At 46.0% G+C, this 19555-nt stretch overlaps 1 protein-coding gene across 1 annotated transcript; it reads right to left on the bottom strand.

Moving 5' to 3' along the window:
• Nucleotides 1–252: 252 nt before the first annotated feature.
• Nucleotides 253–13568, bottom strand: LOC123620157 (dehydrogenase/reductase SDR family member 4). The gene is made up of 8 exons (XM_045525177.1): nucleotides 13308–13568; nucleotides 11980–12157; nucleotides 8408–8509; nucleotides 3678–3748; nucleotides 3533–3584; nucleotides 3105–3239; nucleotides 2564–2619; nucleotides 253–763 (listed from the first exon to the last, which is right to left on the bottom strand). Exons 1-8 carry the CDS (start codon nucleotides 13436–13438, stop codon nucleotides 649–651), a joined length of 840 nt encoding a protein of 279 aa, XP_045381133.1. The 5' UTR covers nucleotides 13439–13568; the 3' UTR covers nucleotides 253–648.
• Nucleotides 13569–19555: the final 5987 nt, after the last annotated feature.

Genomic DNA, 19555 nt, shown 5'->3' on the forward strand with positions numbered 1-19555 from the left:
GGGGATCCCTGTGGCGTCCTTGACACCATCCCTGGGGGTGTGAGGCTGAGAGTAGCACCTGGGAGTTCCCATGCCACCTCCTCCCAGCTGGCAGCTCTGCAGAAACCTCACCTGCACCTCTGAGCATCACGCTCAGGTCCTGGAGACAGGGAGGAGGGCTAGGGGGATCCAGAGATCCAGCCTGCCCAGACTTCTGCTCTCTGCTCAGCTAAGCACCCCACACTGAGAAATGAACACACTGATTCAAAGCAATGCAATCATCTGCATTTTATTTGCACCTCATTTGCAAGTTGTTAATTTCCAACCCTGCTCCTTCCACTCCAGGATCCTTCTTTCCCCATCTTCCCAATTCCCCCGAGGCCCAGAAAAAAAAAAAAAAATGTTGGTTTTTGCCAAGGTAGACTCAGCCTTCTCAGCAAGTCTGCCCTGTGTTCTCAGGGGAAGCCTTTATTCAAGGCCACAGCAACAGTGGGAATCGTCCTAAGACCCCACCTTGACCGCAGGGAAGGCTGGATCTTGTCACAGGGCAGACTGATTTTGTGAGGAGAGCAGTATGATGAGCAGAGGTGGGAGAGCCCAGGGGATGAATGCTGGAACAGCACCCAAGAACTGGAGCCCACCTCCACCCTCTGGGCTGTCTCCAGGTCCTCAGAGGCGGGATGGGGTTCCTCCACCCACCACCACTGTCTCCCCAGTGATGTAGCTGGCATCTTCAGAGCACATGAAAGACACAACACCTGCACACTCCTCTGGCTTGCCTATCCTGGGGAATAGGGGAAACAAGGAAGGGAGTAAAAATCAAACAGGCCAGGCCCCTCACCTGGCTCACAGGGAATGAAATTTGCTTAATCAAGAATTATCAGGCCGGGCGCAGTGGCTCACGCCTGTAATCCTAGCACTCTGGGAGGCCGAGGCGGGAGGGTCACTCGAGGTCAGGAGTTCGAGACCAGCCTGAGCAAGAGTGAGACCCCATCTTTACTAAAAATAGAAAGAAATTATCTGGACAACTAAAAAAATATATATAGAAAAATTAGCTCGGCATGATGGTGCATGTCTATAGTCCCAGCTACTCAGGAAGCTGAGGCGGAAGGATCGCTTGAGCCCAGGAGTTTGAGGTTGCTGTGAGCTAGGCTGATGCCACAGCACTCTAGCCTGGGCAACAGAGCGAGACTCTGTCTCAAAAAAAAAAAAAAAAAGAATTAATCATATGATTTTTCAGGACCAGTGTACAAGTTTCCTACCTATCAAATAGGGTTACCATGAGGATAAGCTGTTATAATTTAGTATAAACATGCTGTACTCTGCAAAAAACATTACATATAATATTCAAATAATATAGAGACCCGCTGTTTTTTAGAGAGCTCAGGACACCAAAATTCAAAGTTATATGGATAAAAAGGTGAGCAATTATTTTATACTTCACAACAATTTGTTTCACACGTGTGCATATGACTCAAGTGTCAGGGAGTCTGTGTGACAGCAAATGATTCCATTTGCAAATTTTGATTTACAGATAACTTTTTGAATCTATTATATATTTGTCCTTTAAAGCCAGGTTCATTTTGTGAAAATGTGCTAATTCTCATTGCTTGCATAGTTAGGGAACACTTTAATCTGACTACCATAGAATGCTCTAGAGGTGGGTAGAGTGAGTAACTCAGAAGGCCTGAATTAGTGGTTCTCCATCCTAGCTGTACCTTGCAAGCATTTAAGAGGCTTAAAAAAAAAAAATGCTCAGGGCCCACCTTGGACCAACTGCAGAATCTCTAGGAGTGGAGCCTGAGCATCTGCAGTTTAAAAACTTCCCCAGGTGATTCTAACATGCATCTAGGATTGAGACACATGGGGCTAGATCATTCACTGGGGCTCTAGGATGACAATACCCACACTTATATTAATGAGTTGTGAACTAGGCCTGTAGTTCATGCCTGACATCAGAATGGCTTTGGGAAGATTTCAGACTCTGGGATGTTTGGACCAGTAAAGAGTTAGGCTTTGCTGGCCTTTATCCTTGAGGGGACAAGATGCAGAAGCTAAAGACAAGAGAGTACCCAGAAATCAGAAGGTGGAGAGAGCCAGAGAACAGAGGAAAGGGAGCCAGGCAGTTCAGCCAACTGGGCAAGACAGTAACTTCTGTAGGCAGGGGGAGTTTGGGGCTTAGTAAAGCTCTGCATTCCTTTTATTTGGATTGTAGGATCATCCACCTGAGCCTTGAAAATGTGACTCTTTATTCAAGGGGAACTAAAAAAGCATGGTTTTGCTTTTGGTCTCCACAGATGCCCGGCAGTAGAGGCAAAGACCTAGGTGGAGAGAAGAGTCAGGGCTTTTCCCAGAGCTTTGCTCTGCTGAGCACCAGATACCCCTGTGCTTGCCATCTGCAATGGAAGCAGACTCCCTGCCCAGGCTATTGCAGTGACACAGTGTTTATGAATTTGTGAAGTCTGGGAGGCAGAGGAGAGCATGCCCATGTTATCTGTGGGACTGAGACAGTGAGCCGTGGGCTGTGTTCGGGACCATACCATTCCATCTCCGTCCCTCCTAGCCCTCCCCATGACAGCCTTACCTACTTATCCGAAGGGTTTCTTTCATGCTTTCCTCTTTTGCCTTGTCCATCCATAACTGCGGGAAGAAGGGAAACCTCTTTATATACAAGAAGAGGAAACAGGGGGACAGAGAGGGAAGAAACTGCCCGTCCTCACATTAACTGAGAGGAAGAATGGAGAGACACCCCTCCCCACTCCCGTTTCACTTCTGTATTTTCCTGGCTCCCAGCTCTCTCCACTGCCCTTTTCTGTTTCATTCACTTCAGGTTCTAGGGAGGCATTTCACTGCATCTCTCCAATTCTCATCCACTTAAGGAGATAGGAAACAGTGAGAGTCGAGTCTGAATTCCTCAGTGTCCACCCTCCACCTCAGAAAGGAGTGAAGGAGTCTGGTCTGGGCAGGGCAGCTGGTACAGAGAGGGAACATGGGAAAGTCCTGGGTGTGTGTGTGGGGGGGATGGTGTGGTTGGGAGCTTAGGAGTCAGGTATTGGGCTCCCCCATCCAAGAAGATGGATGCCCTGCAAGGGGTCCCAGTGGGATGAAGGGCTCCCCTTCCTCACCATACTGCTGAAGCTAGTCTTGATAAGCCCAGGTGCCAGGCAGTTCACCCGAATGTTCCTTGGGGCCAGCTCTATGGCCAGGTTCTTGGTAAGGCCCAGCAATGCTGTTTTACTAACATTGTAAGGGCCCAGGCCCTGGGGAAAGAAGTGAATGGGTTAGAAGCATAGTTTCCAGGTCATTCTTGGTTCTTATTATTAGACATAAAGGGCAGTGGTCAATAGGGTATCTCCTGTAAGGGAGGGTCACAGTTAGGAAATTGCCATGTGGCTAAACCTCCCCTCAGGTGTCATGGAGGCAAGGCATCTATTGTGGGAAGGGTCTTGGTGGTGTGATTCTAAAAGGGGCACAAGCTGCTTTGGGCAGCTGGACGGGGGGAAAGACGTGAGATGGAGAATGGGATGGAAGTGGCAGACAAAACGGTTCTTACAGGAAATGGACTGAAGGCTGCTACGGAGGCCGTGATCACCACTGAGCCGCCTCTGGAAAAAGAAGAGAGTTGACCTTCTTCCCAGCTGGGGACACTCCCTCAGCCCCTGACCGCATCTCACCCAGCTCGTTCTCACTGTCTGTACCCTCGTTTCTCCATTTCCGGCACCACCGCCTTTGTCATCAGGACTGTGGCCTTCACATTAATGTCCAGAATCTGGAGCCGAGAGAAGGGGAGACAGCATGAGGGAGGAGCGTTGAGGAGGCCCGGCAATGAGGATCTGTAGCGGGCTCCTGTTTGTTAGAGCTGATGCGGATCTTAGAGGTGATCTACCTGGGCCTTACAGGTGATGAATCCAGAGTGCAGGGAGAAGCAGCTCTCACTGGCTCTTCAGCCAGATACATTAGGTTCAGATGAGAAAAAATGGAGCCTGGTTCATCTTGTCTCCTAACCAGCCAAGGAGGATTTGGCCCAGAATAGGCCTAAACCCTTAGAGATGGCTTGGATTTGAGCTGAGTTTTCTGTGTTTCTTCAGAGTAGGGAAAGCCTGGAATTGGCTGCCTCCTCCGACCTGCCCTGGTGGGGAACATGCTCCTTAGGGAAAACATGGCCTGTCCTTGGGCACCTGGGTTGCTCCAGAACTTCTCTGGCTTCTGAACTTAGGGAGGGAGCTGCTCTGGGCCTTCCAGGCTGGACTTTCTGGCTGGATATTACTGGAGAGTGGGGTGATGTGGAGGCACTTCTGGGGCTACCATCAAACCCACGTCCATAATTAAAGCAAACCTGTGACCCCTGCTTCCATTCTAGACAACTTCTTATTTAAAAAATTTCAGTCTTACGGAAAAGGTGAAATAGAAGTACAAGGAAAATCCAGATATCCTTTACATTTTGCCCCATTTGCCCTCTCTATGTATTATACCTACACATTTTTTTAAATGAACCATTGCAAATACGTTGCAGACATCACAGTGTTCTGTCCCCAACTACTTCAGCACACATTTCCAAAGAACAAGGATATTCCTTTATATAACCACAATCCACTATCACACCCAAAAAGTTTAATATTGATGATAATTTTATCTAACATGTCCATAATAAAATTTCCTCAGTTGTCCCTGAAATGTCCTTTAAAAAAAAAAATCCAGGGTTCAATCAAGGATCAACCACAGCATTTAGATTTGATGTATGGTAATATTTTGAAAAATGTAAACTCAAAAGAAAAATTACAGGCATATCTCCATTTTATTGTACTTTGCAGATACTGCATTTCTTACAAATTGAAGGTTTGTGACAACCCTGCATTGAGAAAGTCTGTTGGAACCATTTTTCCAACAGCATGTGCTCACTTTGTGTCTTTGTGTCACATTTTGATAATTCTCACACTATTTTAAACTTTTTCATTGTTATTATATCTGTTATGGTTATCTGTGATTAGTGATACTGGATGTTTTTATTGTAATTGTTTTAGGGTGCCATAAACCGTGCCTACATAAGATGACAAATTTAATTGATAAATGTTGTGTGTGTTCTGACTGTTCCACCAACTGGCCATTCGCCTGTCTCTCTCCCTCTGCTCTGGCCTCCCTATTCCCTGAGACAACAATATTGAAATTGGGCCACTTAATAACCCTACAATGGCCTCCAAGTGTTCAAGTGAAAGAAGAGTTGCACATCTCTCATTTTAAATTAAAAGCTAGAAATGTTTAAGCTTAGTTAGGAAGGCATGTTGAAAGCTAAGACAGGCTGAAAGCTAGTTCTCTTGCACCAAACTCTTGCCGAGTTGTGAATGCAAAGGAAAAGTTCTTGAAGAAAATTAAAAGTGTTACTCCAGTGAGCACATAAATGATAAGAAAGCAAAACAGCCTCATTGCTGATAAGGAGGAAACTTTAGTGGTCTGGACAGAAGATCAAATCAGTCACAACATTCCCTTGCACCAAAGCATAATCCAGAGCAAAGCCCTAGCTCTCTTTAATTCTATGAAGGCTGAGAGAGGTAAGGAAGCTGCAGAAGAAAAGTTGGAAGCTAGGAGGGGTTGGTTCATAAGGTTTAAGGAAAGAAGTTGTCTCTATAACATAAAAGTGCAAGGTGAGGCAGCAAGCGCTGATGTAGAAGTTGCATCAGGTTATCCAGAAGATCTGGCTAAGATAACTGATGAAGGTGGCTACACTAAACAACAGATTTTCAATGTAGATGAAACAGCTTCTATTGGAAAAAGATGCCATCTAGGACTTTCATAGCTAGAGAGGAGAAGTCAAGGCCTGGCTTCAAAGAAAACTTCAAAGGACAGAGGCTAATGCGGTTGGTGACTTTAAGTTGAAGCCAACGATCATTTATCATTCTGAAAATCCTAGGGCCCTTAAGAATTATGCTAAATCTACTCTGTGCTCTATCAGTGGAATAACAAAGTCTGGATAACAGCACATCTGTTTACAGCATGATTTACTGAATATTTTAAGCTCACTGTTGAGACCTATTGCTCAGAAAAAAAGATTCCTTTCAAAAGATGACTGCTCATTGACAGTATACCTGGTCATCCAAGAGCTCTGATGGAGATGTGCGAAGAGACGAATGTTGTCTTCATGCCTGCTAACACAACTTCCATTCTGCAGCCCATGGATCAAGGAGCAATTTTGACTTTCAAGTGTTTTTAGTTTAAGAAATACATTTCATAAGGCTATAGCTGCCATAAAGAGTGATTCCTCTGATGGATCAGGGCAAAGTCAATTGAAAACCTTCTGGAAAGGATTCACTATTCTAGATGCCATTAAGAACATTCGTGATTCATGGGAGGAAGTCAAAATATCAACATGAACAGGAGTGTAGAATAAGTGGATTCTAACCCTCATGGATGGCTTCAGTGGAGGGAAGTAACTGCAGATGTGGTGGAAAAAGCAAGAGAACTAGAATTAGAAGTGGAGCCTGAAGATGTGACTGAATTGCTGCAATCTCATGGTAAAACTTGAATGGATGAGGAGTTGCTTCTTGTTGGATGAGCAAAGAAAGTGGTTTCTTATGATGAAATCTACTGGTGAATATACTATGAACATTGTTAAAATGACAATAAAGGATTTAGAATATTATATAAACTGAGTTGATAAAGCTGTGGCAAGGTTTGAAAGAATTTACTCCAAGTTTGAAAAAAGTTCTACTGTAGGTAAAGTGCTATCAAGCAGCATTGCATAATACAGAGAAATCTTTAGTGAAAGGAAGAATCAATCTATGGGGCAAACTTCATTGTTGTCTTAGTTGAGGAAATTGACACAGCCACTTCAATTTTCAGCAACCACCACGCTGGTCAGTCAGCAGCTGCCAACATTGAGAAAAGACTCCTTCATCAGGAAAAAGATTATGATGTGCTGAAGTTTCAGATGATCGCTAGCATTTCGTAAAAATAAAGTATTTTTAAATCAAGGTATGGACATTATTTTTTAGACATACCATTGCACACTTAATAGACTAAAGTATAGTGTAAATATAACTTTTATATGCACCGGGATACCAAAAAATTTGTATGACTTGCTTTATTGCAATATTCACTTTATTTCAGTTATTTGGACTTGAACTGAAGATATTTGTAAGGTATGCCTGTACTTTGTTTAAAGGTGATTTTCATGTGGTCTCTATATTTAGACTATTCACGAAAGATGTTTCTCTACTTTTTTTTTTTGAGACAAAGTCTCACTCTGTTGTCCAGGCTAGAGTGCCGTAGGGTCAGTCTAGCTCACAGCAACCGCAAACTCCTGGGCTTAAGCAATCCTTCTGCCTCAGTGTCCCACGTAGCTGGGACTACAGGCATGTGCCACCATGCCCGGCTAATTTTTTCTATATATTTTTAGTTGTCCAGTTAATTTCCTTCTATTTTTAGTAGAGACAGGGTCTCGCTTTTGCTGAGGCTGGTCTCGAACTCCTGCGCTCAAACGATCCACCTGCCTCGGCCTCCCAGAGTGCTAGGATTACAGGTGTGAGCCATCGCCCCCGGCCGATGTTTCTCTACTTTAAAGAATATCAGAATCAGAAACTGGCTCATGGAAGAACATTTTGGCAGTTTGGTCTTTATGTGTGTGAAACACCGATAAATTATAATATTTTTGTATGTTTAAACTTTAGTGTTGAGAAATTATTGATGACATCAGGGTAAAAAGCAAAACCATGGGAGATCATAAAAAATTTAGCATTTCCAAATTATGTGAGAATATTAACCTCAGTAAACAAAGACAAATATTTTAATTAGGGCTTTATAATTAAAAAATGTAGGTATATGAAATATATTATGAATAAAATGTAATTATACACTTTCACATAGAAACCAATATTCCAGCACTTGAATTTAGACACCTAGATTTCAGATTTTCTTGACACTGCCGTTAAGAAGAAAAGAGCACAGGTCTTTTCAAAAGCTATATGTTATGAAGTAGCAACTTTGGTCATTTCACCAGAATTGGTATTTCACTTAACTAGCAGCTATGAAGATGTGCCGGCTAATGAAAAATTATTCTTTTTTGGCTGCTGAAAAGGGGCCAGGTGGGTGTGTAAGTTTAAGTGTCTTAGATGTTGGCATATCAGCTGCCATGTCTCTGCTGGAAATCAACCAGGAAGAAGAGCATGCCGGGGAAGAGGGCTTGGGAGGGAAGCAGAAGGCGGCTAGCAAAGAGCAGATGGAAGAGCAGAACTGGGAGCAGCAGTAAGGAAAGAGAAGGGCAGGGATAGAGGAAGCCACCCCCCACCTGCCCTTTACCAGGTGTGCTCCAGGTGCGTGGCACATTGCGAATATTCCTCACGTTTACATTGCACTTGACAAACGCATTCTAAAAGCAGGCTGAGTTTGTGCTGAATGTTTTCTGAGGCCCACCCCTATTGTTTTAACCCCCTCTCACCTTGTCCCACACCTCCTCAGTGGTGTCCATTAGGCTTCCGAAGAAAGGGTTGACAGCAGCATTGGAGACCAGGATATCAATACCTCCGTGAAGTTTCACAGCCTAGAGAGAGGAGTGAGGTCTAGACCAGGGCTGCAGTAAGTAAGGGAGGTGCTTTTATCTACGTTGATAAAAAATTCCTTCTTAGGAACAGTCATCAAAATGACATCTTTTTTTAAAAACATTTTCTCTCCAAAGCTCCCCTAAGCTCTGCTGCTAACCATTTAAGGTTGTCTTATTTCTTTTGTAGTCTTTTGTCTCCAACTCTTTGCTCTTTTCTTTATACCTTCCCTTTGGGGAGCTCCTCCATTCTCATGTTTTCAACTCTCACCTCAAAATCTATTTCTAGACCCCTCCTCTTTTCGCACTGAGTTGCAGCCCCATTTCTCCAAGTGCTCACTGTTCAGTTCTGGAATGGGCTACCATTATCTCAAAGTTAACCTGTCCACATTTGCTCGAATGGAGAAACCGGTTTAAGCAGACCGAAAGAAAGTTACCACTGGGAGGGGCCCATAAGATCATCCACCCTAATGTCCTCACAGTGGAGGGGATGAAGCTGAAGGTCAGGGAAGTTTATTTCTCAAGGTCATAGAGCTCAGTAATGACACATTGGGGACAGCTAAGAGCAGGAGGCCTGCTCATACCGTGTTTGGGAGAGGTGACGTGATTTGCTCAGGGCACAAAGCTAGCTGGTGGTGGCAGAACTGAGGTCAGTCTCCTACTTTGTAGTGCAGACCTAATTCACAAAAACCCTCTGAATGTGAGTCTGGGTCGGTATGAAACTGGCTGCCCAGGAAAGCCATGATGGACGAAGATTCCAGCCTGAATTTAAAGCAGTTCCACACTTGGTTATGATGTCATTTTCTTTCTCTCTTTCTTTTTTTCTGACCTGAAGGCATGGAGGTATGGACAACTCAAGGCAGAAACAGATTTAAACTGGGAAAGACAAAAAAGGCAACATCTCACCTCCTTCATAAGTTATAAGTACGTAGTAAAGGTGTGTGCTTGAGCAAGGAATGGCCAAGCAGAATCTGCCGACGAGGGTTTTCAATACTAAGCCACTCTGAAACCAGACTTTGCATTTGCTCAGAACTGGCAATTTTGATGCCTTGGGCAAATAGTACTAAATGGGCCCTCGATCAACTTTGTGCTTCAGATTTGGCACACAGAGGGGTGTTATTAACAATGTACACCATCTGCTAGCTTCCCATTTTAACTAATTATTCTTGTTAACTAGGTGCTAAGCTCAGTTGTTTCTACACTGCTGAAGGGATGCCTGGGCTGTCAACATGTAAACCCACCAAAATTTAAAGTCATATAATCTTTTAAAACCCATATTAATACTTTCTTGCACCTCTAAATTTTGGTGTCCTGGCACAAAGCCCCAGTCACCTGCCTTGGCTCTGTGTAAGTCTTGCCGATAGACTTGTGACTAGAAAAGTGCAGAATAAGTCAGAAAGCGATGTATGCTGTGTTCTGTGCGTGTGTGTTGGGGGTGGGGAGAAGACGGTGGATTGATCCAGAATCACCTGAGACTTCTACACTCTGCTGTGCATCCCGATCCTCTTTCCTTCCAGGCCTGTCAGCACACAAAGGGGAGGAGGCTGGGTTTTGATTGAACAGAGACAGTGAACCATAAAAGATGAATGAGAAAGGTACCTTTGACCACCTAGCTATCTTCTAAGCCTTGCTCTAAATTGTGTGATGACTACACTAAAGTGATCAGGAGTTGTTTGCTCTGTGTTCTGATAGTTATATATTTTTTAGAAAAAGCATAGTCAAGTAGAGAAGTGGCTAATTTGGTTTCTACTCACCACATTATTGTGTTTGTTTCCCACTAAACGTCTCTTGGAGACAAACTTTCTGGTCCCACCACCCTGCTCTAGACCTGGATGACAGCAATAACTTCCTCCCTGATGTCCTTGGCTGGGTGTCTTCTCTCTCTCTCTCCTTCCTACCAGGGCCAGATTATCCTTCCTTAATAACCATATTTATTATGCTCAAAACCTCACTTGGCTTCTTATTCCCATGAGAATGTCTGAACTCCCCTGGGAGGCTATGGAGGCCCCTGTCCCCAATCTTTCCCATGCTGCCCATTTCCCACCAGTACTCCCAAGCCTGTGTTCTCTGCTGTGGACTGACAGTGCCCCTCTCTCCTTCAGTCCCTCCTCGGCTGTCTGCTCATTTTGTAGGGTCATTGGAACCTCGACTCTACTCCACCTGTCCATTCCTACCCACTCATCAAGGTCTAGCTCAAGCCCCACTTCTGGGTCAGGGGTGCAGAACCTGTTAAGTGGACCTGGTGAGGGCCAGAGGATATTTTCCCAGCAGGATTTTGACATTAAATTGCTGTGTACATTTCATATGGCTGGTCACTCATTGGCCCCGGCTCCCAAATGGCTTCCTCCACCCTCAGGATCAAGGCCCCAATCTGAGGTTCTGTCCAGTAGCCAATGCCAGGCAAAGTAACTTTCTTGGATTCACATCTGGCTCTTTCCAATGCACATTTGAGCATTTGCCAAACAGTTTCTTAAAAATGAAATTGCCCTATACCATCTGCCATATCACTGTCTACTATTGTTTAAGGTCCTCCTCTTCTGCAAAACTTCCGATCTGTTAGCACGATCCTGGACTTTCCATTCTTGGGTAGATTCTCCTTTCTACCCTAGGGAATAAACTGTGAGCCCTGAGCTTTGAGGGAGGAGGAGCCTCCCGTGCTGGTTGGTTCATATTTTCTTGTACAGCTGGAAGAAGGCTGATGTCAAGTACCAACTCTGACACTGACTTAGACATTTTCTTTGAGACTAAAGTCCAAATGGGCACCTAACGCCTGACCCTACACTAATGGGGAAGTGCCTGGTAGTCTGTAGGCAGCCAAGGAGTTTGGTTGGTCTGGGTTGAATCACAGCTCTTTCCTTGCAGGCTGTGGGACCTTGGGAAGTTGCTCCAGCTACCTGAACCAGTCTCTGTAAACAGGAAGAATAGTCCTAGCCTTGCTTTGGTTGTTGTCAGGTGTAGAGAGTACTTGTGTAAGGCTCTGAACACGTAAAGGCACACAGTAGGTGATTGAAACATGGTGGGTTACCTCCTGTCTGTTCCCAGAGGCTCTACTCTTCAGCCTATAAGCTGAAGAACAGTAGATTCTTAATTAGCTCCTAGGTGGGAACATCTATTTTGAGATTGTGTTTACCTTTCTCATCTGTCCAATTAGCTGGAAACTACTTGAGAACCAGGACCAGATGTTTTTTGGGGGGAGTACCCCATGGGCTGATGCAGGGTTGAAGTGCTAGAGTGGTTTTTGATTCTCTAACTGGGATGGGATAATTCTCAGACTTCAGTGTGTCCACATAACAGAAAGGCACCGAGTAAAAATGTGCTGGTGGCCTGGTGTGGGTACGCAGAAGGCACTGTTGCATTTTAGTTCCCAGTGCTGGGTTGGATCTCATCACTGCTATCCGGGAAAGCAGGGAAGGAGGCCCAGGCTGGCTCCCTTTTGCACCTCCCGTCTCTGTGCTCATTTCCCTGCTGCTCACCGTGGCCACCAGCCGCTCCCGGTCCTCCGCCTTCCCCACGTGGCACACGGTGCCCGTCACGCTCAGCCCCTCCGCCTGCAGCGCAGCCACAGCCCGGTCCACGTTCTGCTGCTTCCGGCTGCTGACCACCACGTGGGCCCCGTCCTGGGCCAGGCGCCGGGCGATGGCAAAGCCGATCCTGCCCGAGCAGAGATAGAGACTGTCAGGGCCTGTACAGGGGAGGAGGTTGAGAGCATGGGATCCGGCGTCAGGCTGCCCGGGCCTGCACGCTAGCTCTTCCTGTGTGTGATCTGCGTGTCTCTACCGTGAGTACAGCAGGCTAATGGCACAGCCATTGCCATGCAGATGGACATGCTGAGCTCGTTTCTGACACTCATTCACTTATTTTTATTATGGTATTGGCCCTCGGCGTCGGTTCCCAGGAACAACATCACCTTTCACAGTCCCCTCAAGGTCGACAGGCCCCATACCCTGTCGGGACTGAGGGGGAAGAAATGAGCTGGGTGTGCAGCAGCCGCCACTTCCATGGCTTGAGGGTCTCACTCAAAAGAGCCCCTGCGCCCCCAAATATCTCCTTTACTAGTCTACATCATTCTTAAACTCCTATCCTGAGTTATGTTTTGGGGTGCATGTGAAAGGACGGGTAGCTGGTCAAAAATGTAAATATTCGCCTGGGAGTTAGGGTTACACATTTTGCAATTGTCAGCCATGAGCATTTCTCATACATCTGCATTTTAGATTTGTGAAGAGCTAGAATCTAGCAAAGTCCCGTAGGAATGACAAACAGGACAGAGAAGAGTGGGGGTGAGAAATAGGCTGGGCCGATTAGGCCAGAATGTACGGATCTGCACAGAAAGGGGCACACATGGCTCTGGCGCCTCATCTAGGTCGGGGGGCGGAATTCCGGGGGACTCGCGCAGTGCCCATATGGGTGAGGGGACACTTTCATAGTGGGTGGAGGCGAAGGAGTAGGATTTTTGAAATCCGGATTCCCTTGGACTTTCGGTTTCTGGTCTTCCCAGACGCTAGGTGGGGCTAGTAGATTGGGGCAGCCTAGAGCAGTGGGGGACCCGATCGACGGGGGAGCGCAGAGGTGGCACAAAAACAGAAGCAGGAGTGGCACGAGGGCTGGCAAAGGAAGGGCCGGGGCCAGGGGACTCGGAGGGGTTTCATGCCGACCGCGTGGTTCTTTTTTTTCCGTGGCCAGACTTTGGCCGCGTGTGAGGTCTGAGGACAGAGGCTGGAGGGGCAAAGGACAAGAGGCCACTGTTTCCAGACAGCTGGAAACAGACAGCGAGGGCTTCAGAGACTCCGGCCTGGACACTCACCCGTCGGTGGAGGCCGTTACGAGGGCCACCTTATTCGCCAGCGGGTCCCGGCGGGTCACCCCGGAGCTGGCCATCCGCACCGACCTCCACGCCCGCGCAGAGCGACCTAACAGTAGCCTCGTCTTCTGCATGGCTCAGACCGGCCAGGCTGGGTTCCACTCGCTCAGGGGAGGTGACAGGGAAACAAGGGCGAGGGGCGGGCCATGGGGCAGGCCGCCTCCCCGCCGCGCTCCCCGGCCCGCCCGCTGCTCGCTTGGCTCCAGCCCTTGGAGTGGGGCAGCCTCCTGCGGCCGCGGGCGCCCCCTGGCGGCACACACCGGCCGCGCCCCGTCGTCCACTACCCTCCGCCTGGCTTGCCCTCGCCTGGCTGGGTAAGGGAAGGTGCCCTCGGTCCAATTTTCTCTTAGGGCCCGCACCTCCGCAGGAACCCGCAGACTTTCCCCCTCTTCCTTCCACATCTTCTTGCCCACGTCTTCTTTTGGGGGAGAGTAGGCCTTGAGTTGTTTGCTTTTGCTTCCCCAAACCTCAAGATGGAATTTCTTCTCCAAGAAAGTCTCGGTCATTGCATGTGACAGCCCACAGGAGGACAAATGTTTGAGACTGCCCATGGAGGCGAGGCCTGTGGTCTCCACAGAGTCTACCACGTGAGGGTGGAGGAGCCTGGGAGGGAGACGTGATGGGGAGGAGGTGGACCGGGCCTGGCAATGCCCCTCTGTCTGGCTCCAGGTTTCCTCCATCCTCACAGGCCCTGGAGGGTGGGCTCTGGTCAATGACGGAACAGGATCTCTTATACCCTCCATCCAAGAGGACTTCCCCCTTTTACAGTGGCTAAGTACCAGCAAGGAGGGAAGAGGGTCCCCCAAGCAGGGGTGGAAATACAGAGAACTAGGGAGCACTCAAATTATCCCTAATTACTGTGTCCCCAGGTTCTAGCCTCCATCCTAGTTCAATAAATATCTGTTGAATGTAAAAGCACTTTATGAACTGTAAACCACCAAACACATAGTGATTATTGCCACCATATAGTAATTATTATTGCTGCCACAGGCCAGACTCTCCATCTGTAAACTCTGGATGTGGAGTAGATGATGAATAAAGTCCTTGCCAGCTATAAATTCTGTGTCTAAGACTTCAGCCTCCACTTCTGCCAAGTGGGCTGAAATGATCTCCCTCCCGGGTTTCTGGGAGAATAAATAAATCTGGATGGCTTATGGTTCACTACAGAAAGGCCTCAGCAGAACCAAGTGCAAGCATCTGAACTGGTATAAGCCAGTGGCCTCCAAATGCCAGACTGAGAAGCAGTGCTGGTTCATGGCAACATTTTTGCTAGTTCAAGGCAAAATGAGAAAAATAAAGACAATAGAACGAGTTTCATAAAGCTAAGCTTATTTAACTTAATAGACAGTCCTTTATTCTGGAGTGTGCTTTTGATCCTCCCTTTTATTGGTGTTAGTCTTTTTTTTTTTTTTTTTTTTTTAGAAAAGATGATGAAAGCAAATGGGTAGGTTTAGAAAAATGTTGTTTGTTGGTGAAATCACCAGTTTGGCAACCTTGTATCAGTCCCTACAATTAGAGAGGAAGGAACCCTGGCGTGGGAAGTCCAGTTCTAGGGATAATCATTTAATAGAATTCATACTTGCTGAAGATCCATTTAGTATATGTCTAGGACAGCTGAGCCGCTGAAAAAGGATCTCAGCATGCACAAGGGGCTATATGGATAGCAAGTGATATACCAGGCATGCACTGGATTTACAGCGTGTTCCTCAGCCAAGAAGTTACAGCTGTGGTATTCAGCACATCCTGATGAGATAACAGAGCTTAAGTCTAATTTTCCCCATGTCCGAGGAAAACTGACTCTCTGACTGGTGCCCCTCAGTCTGAGCTTCATGAATTATTGACAGAAGCTGGATAGTGTCACACTCCTCTTCCTCCTTCACTGGTCAGAGTTAATGCACTGTGGGAACCCTTTCCAATGCTCTCCACCAGCATATGGGGCTGGGGGGAGAGTACGCAGGAGGTTCTCAGGGCTTGGTTCAAAGGGACAGGTGTGCAGGGCATATTTGACCTCTTTTCACCTCCTCCTTGGGGGCTGAGGTTGGCAGGAAGGTGAGGGAGACCACACTTGGAAGAGCAAAGGATGCTGGGAAAAGAGAATTCTGGCTTGGGAGCTTGCTGAATATGACATGGCCCCTCCTTGTCCAGGCTGGTTAATATTTGGCCACCAGCACCATTTCTTTTGGGAGAACACAGGACATTAGGGAGGGTATCTGTGAACAGAAAAGGTTAGAAGGCAGGCAAGAAGTGTGAGTCTGTAGCTCCTATTTTTCATCAAGCTGATTTGTTGGAGATAAGGGTGGGAAATCTTTGGGGGAAATACATGCATGTGTAGGCGTATCTCTTTGAAATGGGAACTTGAATAGGCAATGGGATTGTTCTTGTATGAAGGTGTTACCATCTGCTTATCTTGAGGAAATGCCTCCATGATTGAGGACTACACCCCCATCTTTTTCAAGGGCTGACTACTTATGGTCCAGAAGGGAGTTCATCTGGGGTGGAATTTAAATCTTGCATTTTTCAATTGCTATCCTGGATTGATCATTCAGTCATGCATCACTGACACAAGTCAGGGCTGGGCAATGTGGGAGGGCTGGTGTGGGTTTGGGACAACTGCCAAGTGCAGAAGGTAATAGAGTGTTAACAGTAACTTACTTACTAAGTGCCGGCAAGTGTTGGGTGCTTTTTAAAATAAGTTTTATTGAATATTTCTAATGTGGTGAAATGGACATTTTTATTTTTATATATGCAATCAGAGTAAGTCATGATAACCTGACCCACTGTCAATGTGGTATAGCTACACTTCATTTTTCTGGCACTGTTGGGGAATTGATAGTTTTCATAGAAATTAATTTTCTCTGAGTTGGAATTTTACTTTCAGGACCAGTGTGTTTTAAAATCAAAATATCTATTCTTTAAATTATAAAAATAACACATGCTCATGATTTTCAAAAGGGACAGAAAGTTATGGAACAAGTAAAAAATAACTCTTCTCTATGCTTCTTTTACCTGCTTCCCATACAACTCTTGGTCTTGTGTATCCTTCCAGAAGTTTTCTATATGTTAACATGCATTTTTCTCTTAAAAATTTTTCCCATGAATGAGATGATACTATACATACTGTCCTTCAAATTGCTTGCTTCTTTTCTTTCTTTCTTCTCCCGCTCTTGTTTCCTTTGTTTCTTAAAATACACTCTTGGGGAATGTTTTGAATGGTACATAATAGATTTACTTTATTCTCTGTCTCTTTATAAAATAGCTGTACAGTATTCTATTGTGTGGATATTCCATAGTTTATTTAGCCAGTTTCCTACTGATGAACATTTAAGTAGCTTCCAGTATTTTACTATTTCAAACAATGCTACAGTGAACAACCTTGGATGTGTGTGTGTGTGTGTGTGCGTGTATATATTTGTTTGTATTTTGTACAAATATATTTGTACCCTGGGTCAAATGTTTTAAATTGATAGCTATGATGGTCAAATTACCTTAAAAAAGATTTAACCAGTTTTTTTTTGTTGTTTTTTTTTGGAGACATAGTCTTGCTTTGTTGCCCAGGTTAGAGTGCTGTGGCATCAGCCTAGCTCACAGCAACCTCAAACTCCTGGGCTCAAGGGATCCTCCTGCCTCACCCTCCCTAGTAGCTGGGGCTGCAGGTGCACACCACGATGCCCGGCTAATTTTTCTATTATGAGTAGAGACAAGCGGGGGATGGGTCTCACTCTTGCTCAAGCTGGTCTTGAACTCCTGACCTCAAGTGATCCTCTTGCCTCAGCCTCCCAGAGTGCTAGGATTACAGGCATGAGCCACTGCACCATGCCAATTTAACCAGTTTTAATGAACATTTTTTTGCTAAAGTGAATTTACCTGTTGCCCTACCCTCTTATGCATAGTACATAGAATGGTTTAAACTTTGGTGATGGCTTAAGCTCAGTGGTAAATGGCAACACAGCCTGGGTCTCAGTGGCTGGGAACCCATAGGGATTGGTGAATCCCACTGAGCTGCAGCATGCAGATCTGAGGCACGCTCAGTTTCACCCATGTTTGTCATTGAGAATGCTGGCCTGGTTTTGCCAGATCTTAGGATTTATAAACAGAAGCTAGAAATCTCTATGTTAATAGGAAATATTTGACTTTTAAATGTTGACAACTAATTTACTTAAAAAACACCCCCAAAAAACAAACAGTGAATGGATTTGTAGGTGCCAGAGACTGGCACAATCTCAGCCTATTTAAATGTAATGGATTATTAATTTCGTTAGATCTTGCTCTATCTAGAATTTCACAGCTCTGTTGTATAGCTTATTCAGCTTCTGGTTTTTCAGTTTTTCCCCCAATTACCTTGTACTCAAGCAGTAGTTTGTGAATGATGCTGTTTAGAAATTATTCAGCCTCTGTATGGGTGCTTTTTAGTAACTCCATACAGCAGCAGGCAGAAGGTGCTTATAAAATAGGCATGGGCTTCTCTTTCCCCCATGCCCAGGACTGCTTTCTTCTGACATGTTTGGGAAAGGGCGGTGGGCGCAGGGGGAGAGCGTTGTCTCATGCAGTCCCCAGGCTGTTTTCAAGTAGCAGAAGGCTCCATCTTGGGCCTCAGTTCTCTCTGCTGCCGGCCACTTCTGGGAACTCCAGGATTATGGCTCTTGCATGGTTTCCTTGTGGATGCAGAGATGGGGTAGGGATGAGATGGGGAAAGCCACATTTCCCAGCTGCCTTATCCTTTATTCCTCACAATACCATTGCACCAAGAAATCCACTGAAGATTTGGGGGTAGAATGAATTAGAACATAGAGGGACAAATCCCCCCAGCCCCAAGCCCCATAGGATGCCTAATATAACCTCCCATTGGATCCCATTGGATGGGCACAACCAAATTCCTAGCCCTGTTTTCAAAGTTGAAGTTTCCCCTGTCCTCCCTCAGAGATCGTCTCTGTGGCCAACGTGGAGATGCAGGTACAGCCCAGGTTTTCTTTCTAGACAGGACTCAAGGTCCATCTGCTGGGATACTGCTTAGCTGTGAGCGTCCAGCTGTTAACTCCTTCAGGTCAGCTTTAGCTTTTAAACGGAGGTCACATTCTTCTCAGGGTGGCCCCAGCCAGTTACTGAGTAGTATGGTGGTATGACGACCTCAGCATTTCTGCCTAACATGGGGCTTCTCTAAAGGCCCTCTGGTGGTTTGGAGCCCGCAGTTGGGCTGGCGTTGGTTGGTCAGACTTGCATCTTGCAGTCTAACACTTTCTCCTTCTTGATCCTGCTTTCTCCCTTTTCCGTTCAAGTCATTACTACAAATAAACACTTTGGACCCCTAACTCCAACTAGGTGTCTGCTTTGCAGAGGACTCACAGACAGTCTCCTTTCTTCAGAACCTTCTCGATGCAAGACCCCACTCCTAACACACAGGGGATGTTGTCCCAGAGGATCCATCCTGTCCCTGAAGCAGAGTATCGGGGCACTCTGAAGCAAGAATCCCCTATCACTACAGTCCTGCCGGGTGGTTATTTGATGGAGTGGGGGGTGGATGGGATGGGGTGGGTATTAGTAGAAAATTGCAGGGTCGGCTTTGGCAGTCTGAAGCTGGCCCAGTGGTACCAGTCAAGTAAGTTTTGGAGCTCCACATATGTTTTCATCGAGATCTTTCTACCAGTAGGAGATGAGGAGGTGTCCCCTAGCTCTTGGTGAGGCATTCTGTTTTCCTGGAAGGAATTTCTGGATCAACGGGACACACATACAATGCGTGTGCACACACACACCGCCCTTCCAGGAACCAACAGTAATTCCTAGGGACAGTGCAGTCTAAATTCACGTTCAGAAAGAGAACTATTTCCCTAGAGGTGGCCAGTCTGCCCTCACTGGAGATAACATTTGATAATATTATGCAAAGTAGTTTCAGTTCCCTTCTCTGGTTTTTAGAATAGTGTAAGAGACCCATTGTACCAATAAATAAGACCTATCACAAGCCTTGCCGGAGGACAGAGCAGTCTACAAATGAGGGCTCTCTCTTTTTTGGGCCAGATCAAATTCGTGGGCAGAACTGTACTCTTTTTAATCTCTGCAATGGAAGTGGAGGTAGTTTAAGAATATGTTATCCTTCTTCCTGGAGCAATCCCTTGGGAGTAAAGGAGATGGGTGGATTTGTCCTTCTGGTTACATATACTCTGCCCACTCATTTTGAATTTAATGACACAGGGATTATT

Source organism: Lemur catta, chromosome 1 (genome assembly GCF_020740605.2).
Source record: "Lemur catta isolate mLemCat1 chromosome 1, mLemCat1.pri, whole genome shotgun sequence".
Classification (NCBI taxonomy): domain Eukaryota; kingdom Metazoa; phylum Chordata; class Mammalia; order Primates; family Lemuridae; genus Lemur; species Lemur catta.